At 48.7% G+C, this 19895-nt stretch overlaps 1 protein-coding gene across 1 annotated transcript in view; it reads right to left on the reverse strand.

Moving 5' to 3' along the window:
- COL27A1 (collagen type XXVII alpha 1 chain) overlaps positions 1–19895 on the reverse strand; it is a 153447-nt gene that overhangs the window by 57218 nt on the left and 76334 nt on the right. Inside the window, exons 17-24 of the mRNA XM_004372133.1 lie at positions 17948–18001; positions 16615–16668; positions 15561–15614; positions 12829–12882; positions 12629–12682; positions 10807–10851; positions 9489–9542; positions 7236–7280 (exon numbers count right to left, since the gene is read on the reverse strand). Coding sequence (XP_004372190.1) covers positions 7236–7280; positions 9489–9542; positions 10807–10851; positions 12629–12682; positions 12829–12882; positions 15561–15614; positions 16615–16668; positions 17948–18001 — 414 coding nt within the window. The remainder of the gene's footprint in view (positions 1–7235; positions 7281–9488; positions 9543–10806; positions 10852–12628; positions 12683–12828; positions 12883–15560; positions 15615–16614; positions 16669–17947; positions 18002–19895) is intronic.

Genomic DNA, 19895 nt, shown 5'->3' on the forward strand with positions numbered 1-19895 from the left:
GTTTTTGACTTCTGGAACAACTCACTTTAAAATAATAAATCAGAACATTTTCAAGATGCTAACAGTGTTAACAGTCATGGCTACAATTATTGAGCACTTACTATGTGCCAAGCCCTTTGCCTGGCACTTTACTATGTTATTGGCATGCCATCTTCAGGTTTGGGGACCTTGGGAAAATCTCAGAGCCACTCTGAACCTTACCTGCAGAATGGAGGAAGACAAAGGTCCCTACCTCCTGGGCTTGTTTGGAGAATTCAAGGTAATGCACAGCACACCCAGGTACTCTGTTACTTTGTAAACATTAGTTCCCTCCAGTCTCACCCTACATTTATGTTAAAAGGGCATGGGGTTAAGACAGCGAGTAGAACTCCCCACAAGGGAGCAGTCGGACATTTAGAGAATGCTAAATGAAGGAAATACAAATCGCTCTGTCAAGAAGCCCCTGCCTGACTGGCCCAGCGAAACAGAAATTTCATAGCTACTTTAAATTTATGAGTTGTTGTGTCCTGGAAGGCAGGCAGGTCATAAACCTCAAACAAGAAGCCAAACAGGATCCTAATGAATAAGGGCTATACAGCAAGTGTCCCATTCCCCGCCCCCACGCTGGGACCCCCCTGGGGCACTGTCCCAGAACATCCTGGCAGACTTCCGTGGGTGGAGCCAAGGCTGAGGCCCAGGGCTTCCACCTGGCAGGGCGGGTGGAGGGGTGGCTCTGAAAGCTGCTATGGGCACAGTTGGCTTCTTCCGGGCTGGTATGCTACCTGCAGCAAACATTGCACAGGCAGGATCTGAGCCCCGATTTAGGAGAAGAGGCTGGCCTGGACCTCACGTTGACCACAGATACAGGGCCATTGTTTGCTATGAGAGTCTCTCTCTCTCTCCCTTCTTTCTCACATAGAACATTCTGGTAGGCACTGGGGGTGCAACTGAGAACACGATGGTCATGGATCTTTGTGGGGACTAGACTTCTCAGGGTTAAGTGTCTATATGCCTGGCTTTCCCTGGACAGAGCTTCTTGAAGTCCTGTGACTTAATCATCTTGCATCGCCAGCACCTAGGACAGGGCCCAACAAGCGGCCTGTGTTCCCACTAGCCATTAGATAAATGCAACGGTTTGAGGAACTCACAGAGTCCCCTGGTGGTGCAGTGGACAAGAGTTACAGTGTTAACCAAAAGGTCAGCAGTTTGAATCCACCAGCTGCTCCTTGGAAACCCTATGGGGCAGTTCTACTCTGTCCTATAGGTTCCTAATGAATTGGAGTCGACTCAATGGCAACGGGTTTGGTTTTTTTTTTTTTTTAATGAGCAGGTGGAGCCCTGGTGCCATAGTGATTAAGAGCTCAGCTGCTAACCAAAAGGTCAGCAGTTTGAATCCACCAGCTGCTTCTTGGAAACCCTATGGGGCAGTTCTACTCTGTCCTACAGGGTCCCTATGGGTCAGAATTGACTTGACGGCAATGGGTAATGGGCAAGTGGAGAGCATGGTCTTGGGAATCCAGAGACCTAAGTGTCAGTCTTAGCTCTGACAGTTACTATCTGTGTGATCTTGGGTAAGTTACTTAACTTCTCAGAGCCTCGGTTTCCTCATTTGCAAAATAGGTATAATAATACCTACTGCCATAAGGTTGTTGGGGGGAATTGCAGGCAACAGTGTATAAAGTGTTTGGCACAGAGCCTGGTATGTCATAGGTGTCCAATAAATGTAGCTCTTATTATTACTATAAGGAGGTCCTATGGCATGAGCTTTGCAACTCTTTCCTAGGGCTCTGTCCTCTGCCATGATTCAGCCATGAACAGGAAATTGCTGCCCCTTCCCTGTGACCACGTGGGGTGGGGGGCCACGAGAATGGCCAGCACAGCAAGTGAACAGGCCTTGTAGCAACCACAGGGCTCCAGCTCTGCCTGGCAACTGACAGGTCTCTGTTTCTTGCTATAGTCCATGCTGGCTGGTAGCTAGCTGTGGGCTCTGGTGACCAAGTAGGGGCTCTGCTGACACTCCTGGTTCCAGCTTTGCCACTACCCAGCTTAGTCATCTTGATCAAGCTTGTTCTCCATGAACCCCAGGTTGCCAATGTGGACTAGAATCCAAGGGTTCTTCCCTGGGGCCCAGGGAAGTTTCCACAGATGGAAATTAGGAGGTCTGTGAACTTTAATGGGAAAAATGGCAACTTTTACTTTCACTAACCTCTAACTGAAATTTAGCATTTTCTTCAGCTGTAAGTGTGAGCAACAAACCACAATGGTATTACCAGTACTTGTGACTTTGTCACAGATATTTACATGTCACATTGCAGTCATTGCTGCAGAGATCACAAAATGTATCATTAAGGCTCATTACCTCTTCAGAATAAGGTAGTTATTAGACCCGCTGCTTGTTGTTAGGTGCCATTGAGTCAGTTCTGACTCATAGCAACACTATGTACAACAGAACAAAATACTGCCCAGGCCCGCATATTCTCACAGTCGTTGCTATGTTTGAGCCCATTGTTGCAGCCACTATGTAAAGCCATCTTGTTGAGGGTCTTCCTCTTTTCTGCTGATCCTCTACGTTACCAAGTGTGATGTCCTTCTCCAAGGTCTCTTCCCTCCTGATGACACATCCAAAGTATACGAGACCAAGTCTCGCCATCCTCCCTGCTGAGGAGCATTCTGACTGTACTTCTTCCAAGACAGATTTGTTCATCCTTCTGGAAGTCCATGGTATATTCAATATTCTTCACCAACACCATAATCAAAGGCATCAATTCTTCTTTAGTTTTCCGTATTCATTGTCCAAGTTTCGCGTGCATATGAGGCAATTGAAGATACCATGGCTTGGGTCAGGTGCACTCTAGCCTTCAAGGTGACATCTTTGCTTTTTAATAGTTTAAAGAGGTTTTTTGCAGCCGATTTGCCCAATACTATACATTGTTTGATTTCTTGACTGCTGCTTCCATGGGTGTTGATTGTGGATCCAAGGAAAATGAAATCCTTGACAACTTCAATCTTTTCTCCATTTATCGTGATGTTGCTTATTGGTCTAGTTGTGAGAATTTTTTTCTTTTTCTTTTTATGTTGAGGTGTAATCCATACTGAAAGCTGTAGTCTTTGATCTTCATCAGTAATCGCTGCAAGTCCTCCTCGCTTTTCGCAAGCAAGGTTGTGTCATCTGTGTATCACAGGTTGTTAATTAGCCTTCCTCCAATCCTGATGCCGCCTTCTTCTTCATACAGTCCAGCTTCTTGGATTATTTGCTGGCATACAGACTGAATAAGTATGGTGAAAGGTTACAACCCTAACGTACATCTTTCCTAATTTTAAACAATGCAGTATCCCCTTGTTCTGTTCGAACAACTGCTTCTTGGTCTATGTACAGGTTTCACATGAGCACAATTAAGTGTTCTGGAATTCCCATTCTTCAGTATGTTATCCATAATTTGTTATGATCCACACAATTGAATGCTTTTGTGTAGTCAATAAAACACAGGTAAATATCTTTCTGGTATTCTCTGCTTTCTGCCAAGATTCATTTGACGTCAGCAATGATATCCCTCGTTCCACATCCTCTTCTGAATCCAGCTTAAATTTCTGGCAGCTCCCTGTCAATGTACTGCTGCAACTGCTTTTGAGTTGTCTTCAGCAAAATTTTACTTGTGTGTGATATTAATGATACTCTTTGATAACTTCTGCATTCTGTTGGATCACCTCTCTTTGGAATGGGCACGTATATGGATCTCTTCCAGTTGGTTGGCCAAGTAGCTGTCTTCCAAATTTCTTGGCACAGACAAGTGAGCGTTTCCAGTGTCACTTCTGTTTGTTGAAACATGTTAATTGGTATTCCGTCAATTCCTGAAGCCTTGTTTTTTGCCAGTGCCTTCAGTGAAGCTTGGATATCTTCCTTTAGTACCATCAGTTCTTCATCATATGCTACCTCCTGAAATGGTTGAACATCGATCAATTCTTTTTGGTACAGTGACTCTGTGTATTCCTTCCATCTTCTTTTGATGCTTCCTGCATCACTCAATATTTTGCCCATAGAATCCTTCAACATTGCAACTCCAGGCTTTAATTTTTGTCTTCAGTTTTTTCAGCTTGAGAAATGCTGAGCATGTTCTTCCCTTTTGGTTTTCTAACTCCAGGTCTTGGCACGTGTCTTTATAATACTTTATCTTCTTGAGTCACCATTTGAAATCTTCTGTTCAGCTCTTTTTCATCTTCATTTCTCCCTTTTGCTTTAACTACTCTATGTTCAAGAGCAAGTTTCAGAGTCTTTTCTGACATCCATTTGGGGTTTTTTTTTTTTTTCCTGTCTTTTTAATGATGTTTTGCTTTCTTCATGTATGATGTCCTTGATGTCATCCTACAACTCATCTGGTCTTTAGTCATTAGTGTTCAATGTGTCAAATCTGTTCTTGAGATGGTCTCTAAATTCAGGTGGGATATATTCAAGGTCCACCTTTGACTCTTCTGGACTTGTTTTAATTTTCTTCAGCTTCAACTTGAATATGAGCAATTGATGATCTGTTCCAAAGTTAGCTCCTGGCACTGTTCTGACTGATGATATTGATCTTCTCCATCATCGTTTTCCACAGATGTAGTTGATTTGATTTCTGAATATTTCATCCAATTAGGTCCACATGTACAGTCACCATTTATGTTGTTGAAAAAAGGTATTTACGATGAATAAGTTGTTGGTCTTGCAAAATTCTATCATGAGATCTCCAGCATTGTTTCTATCACCAAGGCCGTATTTTCCAACTACTGATTCTTCTTTGTTTCTAACTTTTGCATTCCAATCACCGGTAATTATCAATGCATCTTGATTGAATGCTTGATCAATTTCAGACTGCAGAAATTGGTAAAAATCTTCAATTTCTTCATTTTTGGCATTAGTGGTTGGTGCACAAATTTGAATAATAGTCATATTACTGGTCTTGTAGGCGTATGGATATTATCCTATTACTAACAGCACTGTATTTCAGAATAGATCCTTGAAATGTTCTTTTTGACGATGAATGTGATGCCTCTTCAATCTGTCATTCCCGGCATAGTGGACCATATGACTGTCTGATTCAAAATGGCCAATACCAATCCATTTCAGCTCACTAATGCCTAGGATATTGATCTTCAAGTGTTCCATTTTAATTTTGACAACTTCTAATTTTCCTTGATTCATACTTTGTAAATTCCACGTTCCATTTATTAACAATGTTTGCAGCTGTTTCTTCTCATTTTGAGAAGCCACATCGGCAAAGGAGGTCTCGAAAGCTTTATTCCATCCATGTCATTAAGATGACTCTCCTTTGAGGAGGCAGCTCTTCCTTAGTCATAGTTTGAGTGCCTTCCAACCTGAAGGGCTCATCTTCCAGCACTATATCAGACAATGTTCCACTGCTATCCATGAAGATTTCACTGGCCAATTTTTTCAGAAGTAGATCACCAGGTCCTTCTTCCCAGTCTTAGTCTGGAAGCTCTGCTGAAACCTGTCCACCACAGGTGACCCTGCTGGTATTGAAATACTAGTGGCATAGCATCCACCATTACAGCAAAACACAAGCCACCACAGTACAAGAAACTGACAGACATGTGGTAGAGATCCGTTGCTATATCTCATTATTTACTGTATTAGTAAAGAAGCATATATGTAAGTATATAGCATTTTATATAGTTTTACAATTATATTACAATATAATTAATACCCTCAGTAGTCCTTTGTTTTTTATTTTATGCATTTAAGAACTCTATTCTGAAAGGCATCCATGGGCTTCAAAGGGGTCCAAAGAACAAAAAGAAGTTAGGAGCCCCTGGATAAAGTAACTCCCCGGGACCCTTTGGCGAAGAATATTGACTATATCATGGACTGCCAGAAACAAACAAATCTGTCTTGAAAGAAGTACAGCCAGCATGCCCCTTAGAAGCAAGGATGGTGAGACTTCGTCTGGCTTACTTTGGACATGTTATCAGGAGGGACCAGTCCCTGGAGAAGGACCTCATGCTTGGTAAAGCAGAGGGTCAGTGAAAAAGAGGAAGCTCCTCAATGAGATGGATTGATACAGTGGCTGCAACAATGGGCTCAAACATACCTACTGTTGTGAGGACGGCACAGAACCAGGCAATGTTTTGTTCTGTTGTACATAGGGTTGCCATGAGTTAGAACCAACTCAACGGCATCTATAAACAACAACAGGGACCTTCTGTGTCCTAACATTCTAGGATTCTGAGCATCCATTTCCCCAGGGCCCTACCACCACCATAACAATGAAATTGAATTTGCTGTTCATATTGCCTTTCCTTTTCCAATCCGGAAATATATCCAGGCTGCGGCAGCCTTTGCAAACTCCTGGACTTCCCACAGAATGTGTTCAAATGACACTGGAAAGATTTCAAAACTCCGAGCCTCCCCCTGCCTTAATTCCTTTCTTTCCCCCAACAGATGTTCAGGCCTGGTGAGGAAGCCCATCCTGTACGACTCTCACGCCATCGATGGTGCTTCTCAGCACAGCCAAATTCTTCTGGGCCCCCAGCATCATCTTTCTTCCTGCCTGAGGCAGCCCCCTCTAGGGTTCTGGAGTGAGTGGTGTGAGGCCCTTCATTAAAGGAGTGGGAGAGAGTGTCCCCTTCCATCCTTCGAGCCCAGAGGTCAAGCTTTCAGGAGGCACGGGGGCCTGGGAAAAAGGAGTGAAGCTGTCACTGTCAGTCTCCCCAGCACTCAGAGCTCCTTCCATCCAGCACCCAGGGCCCTGGCACTTCGATAATTGAAGATCATGACTTCAATCCTCCTCTTTAATGGCCAGTTGCAACTTCTTCTCTTGAGACCTTGGCCTGGCTTCCCACTGGCCCGAGCCACTGGTTTGAAGTTCATTTTCTTTATAATTTAGGGATGTCTGGACCAAGAGCTCCTGGCAAGTGGCTACACTTCTCTGATCTTCGACTTCCCCATCTGTACACCAAGGGGAGCATGTGCCATGAGCATTCAGGGCTCTTCCAGTTTTAAAGCTCTGGGAGGGGAATCGTGTACCCTGACTGGGTAAATGCACGGAAAACGTCCACTTGGAGTCAGGACTTGGGGAATGGCTTTCTCTTTCAATGACTTCACTTCTCCGAGACAGCATCCACATCAACAAAAGGGGGAGGACAAGCGGACCTACCTAGAGCACTATTATGAGAATTAAATGAGGGTGGTGTATGTAGAGCTTAGCACAAGGCCTGACACAGTAAAGGCTCAATAAATAGAGCCATAATGTTCAGAGACTTACCTGCTCACCCACGGGCCCAGGCCGCCCGGGATTCCCTGGCTCTCCCTGCAAAGAAACAAAGAGGAGGGTCACTTGGGATGGGGGGGTTGGAGTCCAGACCTCTGGGGGTACTCTCAAGATATTGGCCTTTGTCCCATTGGTGGGGATGACCCAGGAAATTTCTGACCAAAGTCTGGCCTTGGAGACCCCAAACAAATGGCAGGGACAAAGGGACACTTGGACAGAACCTCTGGTCCCAGGGATGAGCTTAGTTACCCATTCCCTCTGAGTGGCCCCTGGCAGATTACTGAGCACCTTGATGCTTATATGTCATTTGGGCCCTTACTAACCTATTGCATTTTGTGGAGGTGAAAACTGAGGCCCAAAGAGGTAAAGTGACCTGCCCAAGGTCACACAGTGAGCTAGAGGTCGGGCTAGACTTGAACCTTGGTCTGCTTGACTTAAATTCCCATTCCCACTGCACTATGCTTCCCCGCCACAGGAAAAGCAGGGAACTAGGGAGTCCAAGACCCCAACCCACCTGAGCTCTGACACTAGCTTTTGGGGTGACCTTCATGAGTCTATCTCTGCCCCGGCTGGGCTCAACCTCCCCAGCTATAATCTGAGGAGATCAGCCTCATGTGTCCGACGTTATTTCTAGCTCTCACGACCAGTGGCCTATCTCAGCCTTGTCTATTGACTCCATCCCATGCAGGGGTGGCTCCTGTGTATTCAGGCAGCCAAAATGGGAAAAGGCTGCTCCTTGGGGTCCCTGAAGCCTCTGGAAATGAGGCGCAGGGTCCAGTGTAACCAAATCAGTGTGAGCTGGCTGGAGAGAGGTGGCAGGCCACAGGATAAGGCAATGGGATAAATCCACCCAGGCCTTGTCACTGCTCCCGCCACAGAAACCCAGCTGGTGTCTGGGGGAGCAAGGCCGAGACCTCAGAGGGCAGGACATGGGCTCAGACCAGCCGGGAGTTTTCCACAACCCTTTGGCTCAGAAATGGATGTGGCTAATCACAATCCCGGCCAGTGTCAGCCTCCCCACGAGCTCCTCCCTCAGACCTCACACTCACAAAAACCAGTGGGGCCAGGACCAACAGGTGGGCCACTTCCCCTGAGAGGAGAGGAACGGAGCTCTGAACCAGGGAGTCAGGAAACCTGGGTTCCCCCAGCTTTTCTCTAACCCTCTAGGGGATTGCTCATCTGTAAACTTGGCCCAACAATCCCTGCCCAGGCAGCCTGGGAAAATTCAACCCACCAAGGGGAATCCCTGGAAAACCATTAAGTGAGGCTGCCTATGTGTTGAGGGTTATTCTTCTCCCACCCCAAGTCAGTTCTCTTTTGAAAACTTAAAAAAAAAAGAAAGACTATTAACAAAATTAATACATTTTGGTGGAATAATTCGGAAACAGTGGTGATTGTTGGATCACATGATTAATGTAAACAACGTCACTGACTTGTACATGTAAAATATGCTGCATTGGCAAATATTGTTTTCCTTTTTTACCACAATAAAATAATTTAAAAAAGGTAATACATATTTACTGTACACAATGGGGAAAATATAGAAACCCAGAGAAGAAAGTAAAATCTCCTATCATCCCACCCATCAACATCTCAGCCTCTGCTCTGTGCATAGAGGGATGCAATGCCTCCCTGCCCCGCAATAGGCTCACCTTTAACCAAAGCCAAACCCACCACCATTGAGTCGATTCCGACTCACAGTGACCCTACAGGACAGAGCAGAACTGCCCCATAGGGTTTCCAAGGTTGTAATCTTTACAGAAGCAGGCTGCCACATCTCTCTCCCGTGGAGCGGCTGGCGGTTCCAAACACCGACCTTGCGGTTAGCAGCCAAGTGCTTAACCACTTTGACCCCAGGGCTACCTACCTTCCCATTATATAACCGTTACCTTCCTGTTTTATAGCCTGCCCTGGTCCTGCCTGCCCACTACACACAGGCATTTCCCCATCCCGTCTTCTGGATATTCCACGAGGCCATCTTTGGTGGCTGTGTTATATACCATTGCTTGAACAAGACTCCATTGTTGGACATTTAGGCTATGTCCATTTTTTCTCTGTTACAAATACTTTGTGATAAATCAAGGCCCTCCCCCCTGCCTTTTCACAACTGGCCATGAGACTTGGACCTTTACCTGGGGCCCTCATATGTCGGCTCTCCTCTCTTGTTTTCCTCAGGCATTCTGTCTTCCCCTCCCCAGTCCAGTCTCCTCTGGCCTAAACCCAGCATCCATCCCCAGGTGCCCTCACCTTCAAGCCATCCGGGCCGGGCCTCCCAGGAAAGCCCTTCTTGCCAAGTTGACCCTGCAACAGAGAGAAAGAGTGGGAGGAGCTGGGCAGGGGCAGCTTTGCTGGAGTCCCAGGGGCTCCAAGGACCTAGCACAGGGTAGCCACGGGCAGGAGAGGGCCACAATGTCACCAGGCAGCCAGCTGTGCTGGGGTTGCAGGGGGAGCTCCAGTCGTGTGAGCTCAGGAACGTCCCCTTCCTGCCCTGATCTCCTCATCTGTGAATGGGATGATGATACCTGCTTTCAAGGAGTGAGGGCAAGGAGGGGCGTTGACAGCGTATAAGGGGCACCAATGAGAGGAGAGCGTGGTCTGGTGACCCTTGGGTATCCTTGAGACCCTTTCAGGAGCTCATGAGGTCAAAACTATTCTCATAATAATACTAAAATGTCATTTGCCTTTGCCACTCTCTTCTCATGAGCATAAGTGGAGGTTTCCAGAAGCTACACAATGTGTGATATAGCAACAGACAGAATGAAGAAGATGTGAGAATCCAGCTGTCTCTTATTAAGCCAGACATTAAAGAGATTTGTAAAAATGGTTAAAAAAAAAAAAAAAAAGCCACTTTTTTCACTAAATTATTTTGCTTTGGAAACTATAGCTATTTTTCAGAATATTATTTGTGTTAATATGAAATAGCTTATTATTAATTTTAATGAATTCATGAATAAATATTTTTTAAATTTCTCAGTTTTAATTACGAATATGGTAAGTATTGATAGCTATAACCCACGTAAACAAAACCACTTGGAGGTCCTCAATAATTTTTAAGAGTGTAAAGAGGTCCTGACCAAGAAATTCAAGAACCGCTGGTTTAGGCAGTTGTTGGGGGTTTAAGCAGAAGGTGGGGCTGGGCCATGCGGCTTCCAGAAGACCGCTGGGAGCAGTAGAGATTGCTCAGCCTTAGGTTCCAGGCGGGGCATCCATCCCCACTTCCTGCCTGTGAGACATTGGGCTAACTTCCCCACCCCCCATTCTTTGAGCCTCGTTTTCCTCCTCTCTAATGAAACTAGGAAAGAGGTGCCTCTCTCACGTGAGAATCAAAGGAAAAAAGTGGCTTCAAAGCACCCAGCACATAATAGGTGCAGTGAATGTCGGCCAGTTTGCTGCCTCTCGTCTCTCTCCTCTGGGGTCTGTCCTACGATTCTCTCTGGCACGCCTCATGGCCTGCTTGTCCTCCCCGATGATTTCTGTAAGGCAGCACTAACACTATGCTGCCCCGCTGGCCCACAGCTGGCTCAGCTCTGACAAATGCCACCTCCCCCAGGCCAGGGACACTCACCTCCAAGCCAGGGGTCCCTGGTGGTCCCATGGGTCCCTCGTCTCCCTAGAGTCAGGGAAGACATGGGAGAGGAAAAAAGGAGAAAGTTAATCCAGTGGGGATCTCAAACGATTTGCCCTATAAGCAGGGAAAGGAGTGGACAGAGGAGAGCCCCCCCTGGACAAATGGGGCACCTGGCCCATCCACCTGGCCCTGCCAGGGCAGAGGCTCTGCGGGCCATGGCCTAGAGGCTGGGCTACACAATGACTTCTGGACAAATGGGGCTCCCGTATCATCTGAACATAATCAGCACAGGTTCACAGCTGCGCTGGCAGGAAAGTAAAACCCCATCATGAACTATGGGGAAGAGAGCCTCAGCCTGCCGCTCAAAGATACAGGATGGATTCTGAGCTCTGCCATTTACTCGCTGGCAGACCTTAGCCTCAATGTGCCTCAGTCTCCCCATCTGTAAAATGGTGTAGAGTGGAGGTCATCCTTAACTATGATGACTGGTTTACAGTGAGTTGGTAGAGGACAGTGATGATACCTTGTTTTTTTTGAAACCACCGCCCAGACATCACTTAGGATGTTGCACACATGGAGGGTCTAGTTGGTGTTTGGTGAAGGGAGAAATGAATAAGTGAGTGAGTGAGTATGAGAATGAATGAACAAATGAGGGAATGAATTAATAAAGACATGAGCTAGTGCTGTATAAAGGGCTTTCTTGAGTTGTAATGTGGTATAGACAGATGCACGTGACTGATGCTGTCTTTCCCTCCTTTCCTGCTTCTGGACCACAGGGACTCTCCAGACCCTCCCGCAGGCCCAGGCAGCCTCCAAACTGGTCCCTTCTGGCATGCTAGGCCTGACCAAGGGACTCCCTCTGGAGCCAAACCCCCACCCCTCTCCCCCAGCTTCCAGGAAACGGTCCCACATGGCAGCTCCCAGAGCCAGAGCTGGAGTTGGAATTCTGCCAGACCCAGAACCAGCCCCGAGAAGGGATCCACGTCAGCAGGATGTCTGCCTGTGCTCGTGGTGAGTCTCAGCCTCCTGCCTCTCTCCCAGGGCTGTGTGTCATGGTGGCCCTGGGTTCTGAGCCAAGGTAGGTGGTGGAGGGGACACTAAGGAGGGCTGCATGTTTGGAGCAAAAGCTGGCACCAGCCTGTGGAGTGCTTGACAGCCCTCCAGCTGGTGCTCCAACAGACCTGTAGGATGGCTGCATCCTGGCCCTCGATCCCCTCATAACCCATGCATAAGTAAATGAGCAAACCTTCGCTTTGCAGTTACTAGCTGTGCAGCCTTGTGCAAGTGATGTCAGGCCTGTCCTGGGAGCACAGAATTTAGCAGCATAGGGCCTATGCCACAGGCTTTGGGCTCAAGCAGGCCTGAGGTTAAATCTTGACTCTGCTTGCTGCTGACTATGGGACCTGAAGGACCTCCCTCAGACCCAATGGTCACTGTAAAATGCAGCTGGCAATCCTACCCTCCCAGATAAACACCTCAATAAACTGTGCTACTCTAAGCATGAGTAGTGCCAGCGGCTCAAAGAGAGAAAATCACAGGGCAGTGGGGGAGCAGCGGAGGGAGGGGTGAGCCGTTCTGCCAGGTCAAAGCAGAGAGGACCCCTGAGAGGGTCACAGGGGTAGGCAGTAAAGGATGAGCTGGAGGGCACGTCTGAGGCAGCCCTGGGCTGTGTCCTGGCTAAGAGGCCCCACCAGGAGTTCAGGCCTCCAGTACAAGGACTGGGGGTATCCCAGGCTGGAGGCTGTGTTCAGGCCAGGATGAGCATTGGGTGGGGAGACAGGCAGGGGGAATGAGCAGGGGCAGGGCCAGACGGTCTCACCTCTGGCCCCAGCTGCCCTCGAGGTCCCGGCAGGCCTCGAGCTCCGGGCTTACCCTGGAGAGAAGGGGACAAAAAGGGTCTCAGAGGTGGTACCTCCATCTCCGTCACAGGCTGGCAAGACTTCCCCTACTTCCAAGCCAGCCCTTGAGGCTTGTGGTCTCCATAGCACTGTCCGATTCTTCACCTGGGCAGGTACTCACCTTTATGCCTTCTGGGCCGTTGTCCCCAGGGGGGCCAATGTCTCCAGGGAATCCCTGAGGGGAAGCAGAGAGAAAGGTCACCCACAGGGGCTGTGAAGGGAAGTGTGAAGAGTCAAGGTTTGAAAGCTGGACTGACCTGGGCTTCCGTTCTGCTGGGATGGGAACCTGGGCGGGTCAATTAACCACGCTGACCCCAGATCTGAACTGAAGTTCCAAATGGGGATCATGGTACCAGGACTTACCTTTCAGAGTTGCTAAGAGAATTAAATGAGAATGTGCGAGATAGTACTTAGCACAGGAACAGGCACATGTAAATGTGTCTAACCCAGAATTTCTTGTCTTGTGTGGCCACTGGGAAGCGGTTACCGGGGTGCAGAGATTATGTTCCTCTTAGCCCAGGAGGAGGCCTCTGATTATATTCTGCATTGGCTGTGACCTTGAAACACTTGGGAAGCACGGATCTAATCAATCTCACTCCTATCATAAGCATAAATCCCCTCCCGTCCTGGCCAAGCATGATGGACTCTGCCCATACCACCACTAGGAGCTTGCTACCTCCTGCCAAGGCCTGACTAGATGATTGTGTGGTAGAAAGTTCTTCCTGATATGGAGCAGAATCTCTTCCCTTGTCCCTCAACATCCTTGTGCTGCCCCTCAGGGCCCTACAGAGGACGGGGGATCCCTCTTCACAACAGACTTTGCACAATTTGGAGAACGGTCACCCTATCCCCAGAAGCTTGTCCTTTGTTTCTTCACTGCTTACAGTCAGGTGCCCAGGGCTCCTCGGTCTGGCTGCTTCTCTTGTTAGCTATCTTTCTGAGAGTGTGATCAGCAGGATGCCCATAGGTGTGGTATGACAGCACAGGCCAGTATGGAACATCTCCTTCCTTGTTTTAGGTGCTATACCTCTGTTAATCCAGCCTAGAACCTCACTGGCTTTCAGGGCAGCCCTACTACTTTCTCAGATTCCTGCCAGCTAGAAACTAGAGTCTTTGTGACCAAAATACACGCCCTGCTTTGCCTTCATAAATTGGTTTTTTCTTTCTTTCTCTTTTGACCTTTTAGTAATTTCTGTTAAATCCCAACCCAAATACCCTCTCACCCTTTCACCAGCACAGCCCTGAACTTGGAGCTAATTCAAGAAGTCAAAATTTTTTTCTTCAAGATGGGAGGCTCAAAATCCTGTTCTGCCACAGACTCACTGTGTGACCCCAGGCAAGCTCCTCAGCCTCTCTGAGCCTCAGCTTCCTCATCTGTAAAATGGTGCCCATACCACCCACCTTATGGGGCTGTTGTGAGGCTCAAACAGAATAGTGTGAGGAAATCCTCTTTGCTCCATGTCTGGCCCTTAGTAAGCACTCCATAAAAATTGGCACTTAAAATGATGTAGGGTCCTGTGTCCTGGGAAAACAAGTCTGCCTGAGGTGGGTCCATCTCCAGTGAGAACATGGCGGTCGGGATGTTGATCAAATTCTGTACTCACACACATCCGGCCCATTGATAAGTAAAAGAGATAATTTAGCCGGGGGCTGAATTGGGAATGATCTCTGGGAAAGGAGGCAAAGAACCAGGGAAGGCGCTGACATGCTCATCAGCTTCTATCTTCAGCTGAGCAGAGCCATCTCCTGGATATCGAGTCAGCCAATCAAACCAGAACAGAAAGACAGGAGAGGCAGACTCCAGATTTGTCCAGGGACCCAGGGCAGAGCCAAGGTAGACCTTACTCCCTACCAACTAGCAGAGTGACTCTGAGGAGGTCACTGCTCTGCTCTGTGACTCAGTTTCCTTGTCTGCAAAATGGCGGTAGTAGCATTCCCCTCACATGATTATGGTGGCAGCTCAACAAGTTCTCATCACTAAGATGCCACACAGGCTCCTGGCACCCGGAGGTGCCTAATGAGTGTGAGTGAGCATGCTTTCCTCTCCCTCACTGGCCAGACTGCTGGGAAACTCAGACTTACAGTGACAGAGGAGGGAATCAGGGCCATGGAAGAGAGGCCAACTCCATTTGTCTAAAGATAGGACTGTGTTGAGGCCAAAGTCAACACAGTGGAAAGTCTGAACTTGTAGCTTTCAGGAAACATTCCCTTAACCATCTGAGTGATACCAGGAGTGATCTTTGGAAGAGCCCAGAAAACCCACAGGGCCAGACTTTTGTTTCAGATGCAGAGATCTCATGGACAAGCAAAGCCTGGAGGCCAGGGAGTGGTGGGTGAGGGTGGGGGCTATGACTGGGGCTGGCCTAGACTGCAGGAGGGCCTGGATGCTGATGATCCTGAGGACAACAGCCCTGGTTCCTGCTCAGCCCAGTTCTCCAACACGGAGTCCCTGTGTGAAAGAGAGGCGGACAAGCAGCGCACACCTGCTGCCACACTCCAGGGCTTCAGGGCCCCACTCTGTGATGAGGGGTAGGGGAGCTCTAGCTCAGGGCCCAGGAAGTAGAGCCCAGAAGGCTTTGCTGATGGTTTTTCTGGAAACTGGGAAAGTGGCGGAGGTCTCACTAGGCTGGAGAGGAACTCTGAGGCTGCTTCTTGTCCTCATTGCCTTTGACAGTCCCTGGGTAAACTGGGAGGAGAGGAGGCCGAAGACGGATGATTGCTGATCTAGGAATTTCTCTCTCATCTCTCACTTGCTGTGTGACCTCCAGCAAGTCCCTCCCCTTCCCTGGGTCTCATTTCCCCAAGGACAACACCCTGTGCCAGCTGCAGCCAGAGAAATGGGGCATCACATACCTCGGGTCCAGGGGGCCCAGGAAACCCAAGAGATCCTTTGTCTCCAACTCTGCCCTAGAGAAGAGAAGAGATTACAGGAAGGGGGTGAGTGAGGGCCCACTGACTCCCTAGATTATTCCCTTAACTTTGGGTGCCTGGAAAAGTTCAGGAGTATATGGATGAAATCTGCCTAGACACATGGAAGGAGCTATTGTCCAAACCCTGCCTCCACAGCTTCCTAGCCATAGGATCCTAACAAGTCACTTCACCTTAAACAACCTCAATTTCCTCCTCTGTAAAATGGGAGCAATAATAATTCCCTAAAACTCATGAGGTTGTTGGCAGTCTTTGAAGAGATACAGTACAGGAAGGGTCTGATACATATGGTAACACTCAATAAATAAGTGACAGCCACTGCTATTATTAATAACATTAGTATTGTTTTTAAGAAGCCCTGGTGGCATAGTGGTTAAGAGCTTGGCTGCTAACCAAAAGGTCGGCAGTTCAAATCCACCAGCCACTCCTTGGAAACCGTTTGGGGCAGTTCTACTCTGACCTATTGGGTCGTTATGAGTCGGCACCTAACAAAAACAATAACATTATTTATAAGGCATTAAAAACCAAAAAATAAAACCAGTTGCTGTGGAGTTGATTCTGATTCATGGTGACCCCATGTGTTGCAGAGCAGAACTGAGCTCCGTAGGGTTTTCAAGGCTGTGACCTTTCAGAAGCAGATCGACCGGCCTTTCTTCTGAGGTGTCTCTGGGTGAGTTCAAACTAATAAACTTTCGGTAGTAGTGGGCATTTAATGATTTACGCCACCCACAGACTCCTTTACAAGGCATTAGGAGCCTGAATTCCCACCAGAGCTCTGCCACTGACTTAGGGCTGTCTATGATGCTGGGCCCCATGGTTCTCATCTGTAAAATGGGTGAATCACCATTCCTGCCCTGCTCGGCTTGCCCCTCAGGACTGCTGCAGAAGGAAATGAGGTCCTGGGTGTGAAGGTGCCCCCGACTGCCTTCCATAACCATATGGAGAGGGTGGGATTAGGAGTGTCAGAGGAGGTACTTACCGGAGGCCCTGGCTTCCCCCGTGCACCTGGGAACCCTGGCAACCCCTGGCTTCCCTGGAAAAGACCCAGAGCAGCCTAGAGTTAGGGAGGGACAGACTCTGGCCTGGTGAGTAGCTGTCATCCTCCCAGCCAGCCCGAGGCCTGGAGAATGGCCATCTTTGTGGACGAAGAGCTCTCTCCTTACTTTCCTCACTTGCAGCCCTGTGGGCTGGGACCTGGGGATGCAGAGGTGGAACCAGCAGCCCCTGTTAGGTAGTCCTGGAACCCAGGGCCCTGGGGCTCCAAGAAGACAACCTTTATGGTCAAGAACTCTGGAGCAGAGGCCCAATAGAAGTAACAAGGTCTGCGTGGCTTGTCACAAAGCGGGAGACACTGAGGACAGGCCAGCGGGAGGAAGAGAGGGGGAAGAAGCAGAACTGGCCAACATCTGGGCCTCATTGACAGGCTGGGCAAGGGCCAGATGTGGCTACATGGTGCCAGACACAGGCAAAAAGGAGCCGGCCTCAGCAGGCCTGTGGTGGGGCGTGGAAAGTCAAGACCATCCTTGTCCGTCCCCTCTGCCAGTCAGTTAGTAAGGCCTGTTACTCACTCACTCACTGCACAAGCAGGCCCTAAATACCTGCTGCTCCATGCAGGACCCTGAGCCAAGCTCCATCAGGGCAGGCTGGGGCCCTGCCCTCAGGGAACTCACTGTCTAGCAGGGGGCTGAGCTGTGAGCACAAGTCCCATAAATCAGGGGAGAAAGGCAGTCCCATAAGAGAGGGACAGACTTGCAGGTTAGGGTGCCTAGAGAGGGAAATGGCCAGTCCCCTGTCAGGGGCAGAAAAAGGCATCTGGGCAGGGTTCTAAAAGACGGGCAAGATTGAGTCGTTCAGTGAAGCTGGGTGGAAGGTGGTCCAGGCCGAGGCAGCAAGTGTGCAAAGGCCTGGAGGTACAGTGGGCAGCTGAGTGGAGTTGAAGTACAGGGCTGTAAAGGGCAGAGGGCAGGAGAGGAGGCAGAAGGGTCCTGAGACTCAGAGTGAGGAGCTAGGTCTTCATTCTGGGAGCGGTTGGGAGCCATAGGTGGTTTATGTGCCCTGAGAAGAGCAATTCTGTGCAATGTGGAAGATAAACTGAGAGAGAAGAGGCCGGGGCCTGGAAATTCGTTAGGAGGTCATTGCAAATTCCAGGTGAGAGATGGCCAGAGAGTAGACAGGATGGAGAAGACAGGACTGTTTGAAAGGGAACCATCTCACAGGTGGGTCCTGGCTCATGACATGCCTGGGAAGGAAGCCAGGACCAGGAGAACAGAAAGGCGGGGGCGGGGGCGAGGGCGAGAATCAAACTCACTTACCTTGTCTCCTTGGAATCCGGGGTCTCCTGACACACCTGGAACCCCTTGTTCGCCCTAAATGCACACCAGTAAAGAAAGTTACAATAGACACCACAGTGGGCTCCAGAAGACTCCCCAGCATCCAGATCCACTGGCAAGGGTACAGCTGCCGAGGCCGTTCCCAAAGTCCATCTGACCAGCAACAGTCTTGTTAGAGTATAGGGCAGGCCACTGGCAAGCCTGGGGGCTGGGGGAAGTCCCTAGGGGGTGGTTACAAGCCAGCCTATCTGTGGACCTGCCTGGGGTTGCTCATATGGCTGAAAACTGCACTATCAGGAGCTAAACTGCCCAGTGTCACCTGCCCTTTCCTGGAGAATTGACACTGGGTCAAATTGTTTCTTGATCCTTCAACCTCTTCATCCTCAACTGCTGTTGTCACACAGGGGTGGTGCAGCCTGGACAACTGCCCCTCTCTCGATGGCCCCACACCACTGTGGCTTCTGAGTGCTTGTGTCTGCCTCCTGACACTTTTCATCACCAGGCTGAGAGCCCTCACTTGTCCTTCTGTTGGACTTCCTGTGCCTGCAATAGATAGGCTTAAGTTTCCTTCACATTACTTGCTTTTAATCAGCTATAGCATGAGAAATGAAGTCCCTAGGTGGCACAAATGGTTAACACGCTCAGCTGCTAACTGAAAGGTTGGAGGTTCAAGCCCATCCAGAGGTGCCTTGGAAGAAAGGCTTGGCAATTTACTTTCAAAACACCAACCATCGAAAACCCTTTGGAGTAGTTCTGCTCTGACACACATGGGGTTGCCATGAGTCAGAATCGACCTGATGGCAAGTGGTACTGGTAGATGAGAAACCAGATAGCTTGGCTTGCTAAGACTGTGTAAATAATGAGTAATAACCTAATCTTGAGTGTAGCAATGACTGTTTCTTCTCTAAGACAAGGTTTATTGCATAGACTTGGTGGCACTGATCCTGACCGTTGGAGGCCTGTTCTGCTCCCTCTGTGTTTTCAGTCATGTTCTGCTCCGCTAAGATCACCCATAAAGTGAGCTGTTGCAGAAACAGATCAGGACGTGTTTCCCTTAGGGCCAGGACCATCTCTCAAAGCCCTTAGCACTTCCAGCTTTCCATCCATGTTGGATATTACTGACAGTCTGCTGGCCCAGGACTCAGGAAACATCCACAGCCCTGGCACCAGGAAGAAGAGAGGGGAGGAAAGCCCAGGAAGAATGGAGAAGCTTAGAGACCCCGTGTGGTACAGCTGAGGGCATGACCCAGCAGGAGAACTTCCTTGGTAGAACAAAGGCCAGAATTAACTTACTCTGGTTTTTCCAGTTTGGAAAATCCTGTACAATATCCCAGAGTTTGGGGAAATAAGAAACTTTTTTTTTTTAATGTCCAAAGAAGGAGTGAGGGGGTAACTTTTTTTTTTTTAAAGAAAAGTTTAAAAGCCACCGAAGAAATCAGAACAGTCGATTTGGAGAGAGCTGGGCCTGGAGTAGGAGCCTGGTTCCAGGACACGCCTCCATGCTGGGAGCGAAGGAAGCCAAGTGGTTTAAGTGGGGCCGCGGCCAGGCTGGGTGGTGGAAAATCTGGGATTCCAAGCATGAGCGACCATGGAACATGAAGGGCTGGTTTTGTCATCCAAGAGAGGGTGAGGGGGCAGGGGGCTAGCTGATCAGAAATCACCACCCTCAGCCCTTAATGTGAACACCCCTCCCCACCTAGAGGGGCAGAAATGGGACTCTCTCTCTTTTTTCCCCCAAAGACTTACGTGATTTTCCTAAAAACTATGGGCAGGAAAATAATTTCTTCCTCTTTTTTTTTTTTCCAGAGCTTTTAAATCTCTCAATGTCCCCAGCCCCACCAGTCAGCAAGCCAGCTGAGTTCTGTGTAACACATTTATTTCCATGTTCTTGAGGAAACAGGGAGCTGGAGGTTGGCTCTGCAGAGGGACC

This window comes from Trichechus manatus, unplaced genomic scaffold (assembly GCF_000243295.1).
Source record: "Trichechus manatus latirostris isolate Lorelei unplaced genomic scaffold, TriManLat1.0 scaffold00016, whole genome shotgun sequence".
NCBI classification, from domain to species: Eukaryota; Metazoa; Chordata; class Mammalia; order Sirenia; family Trichechidae; genus Trichechus; species Trichechus manatus.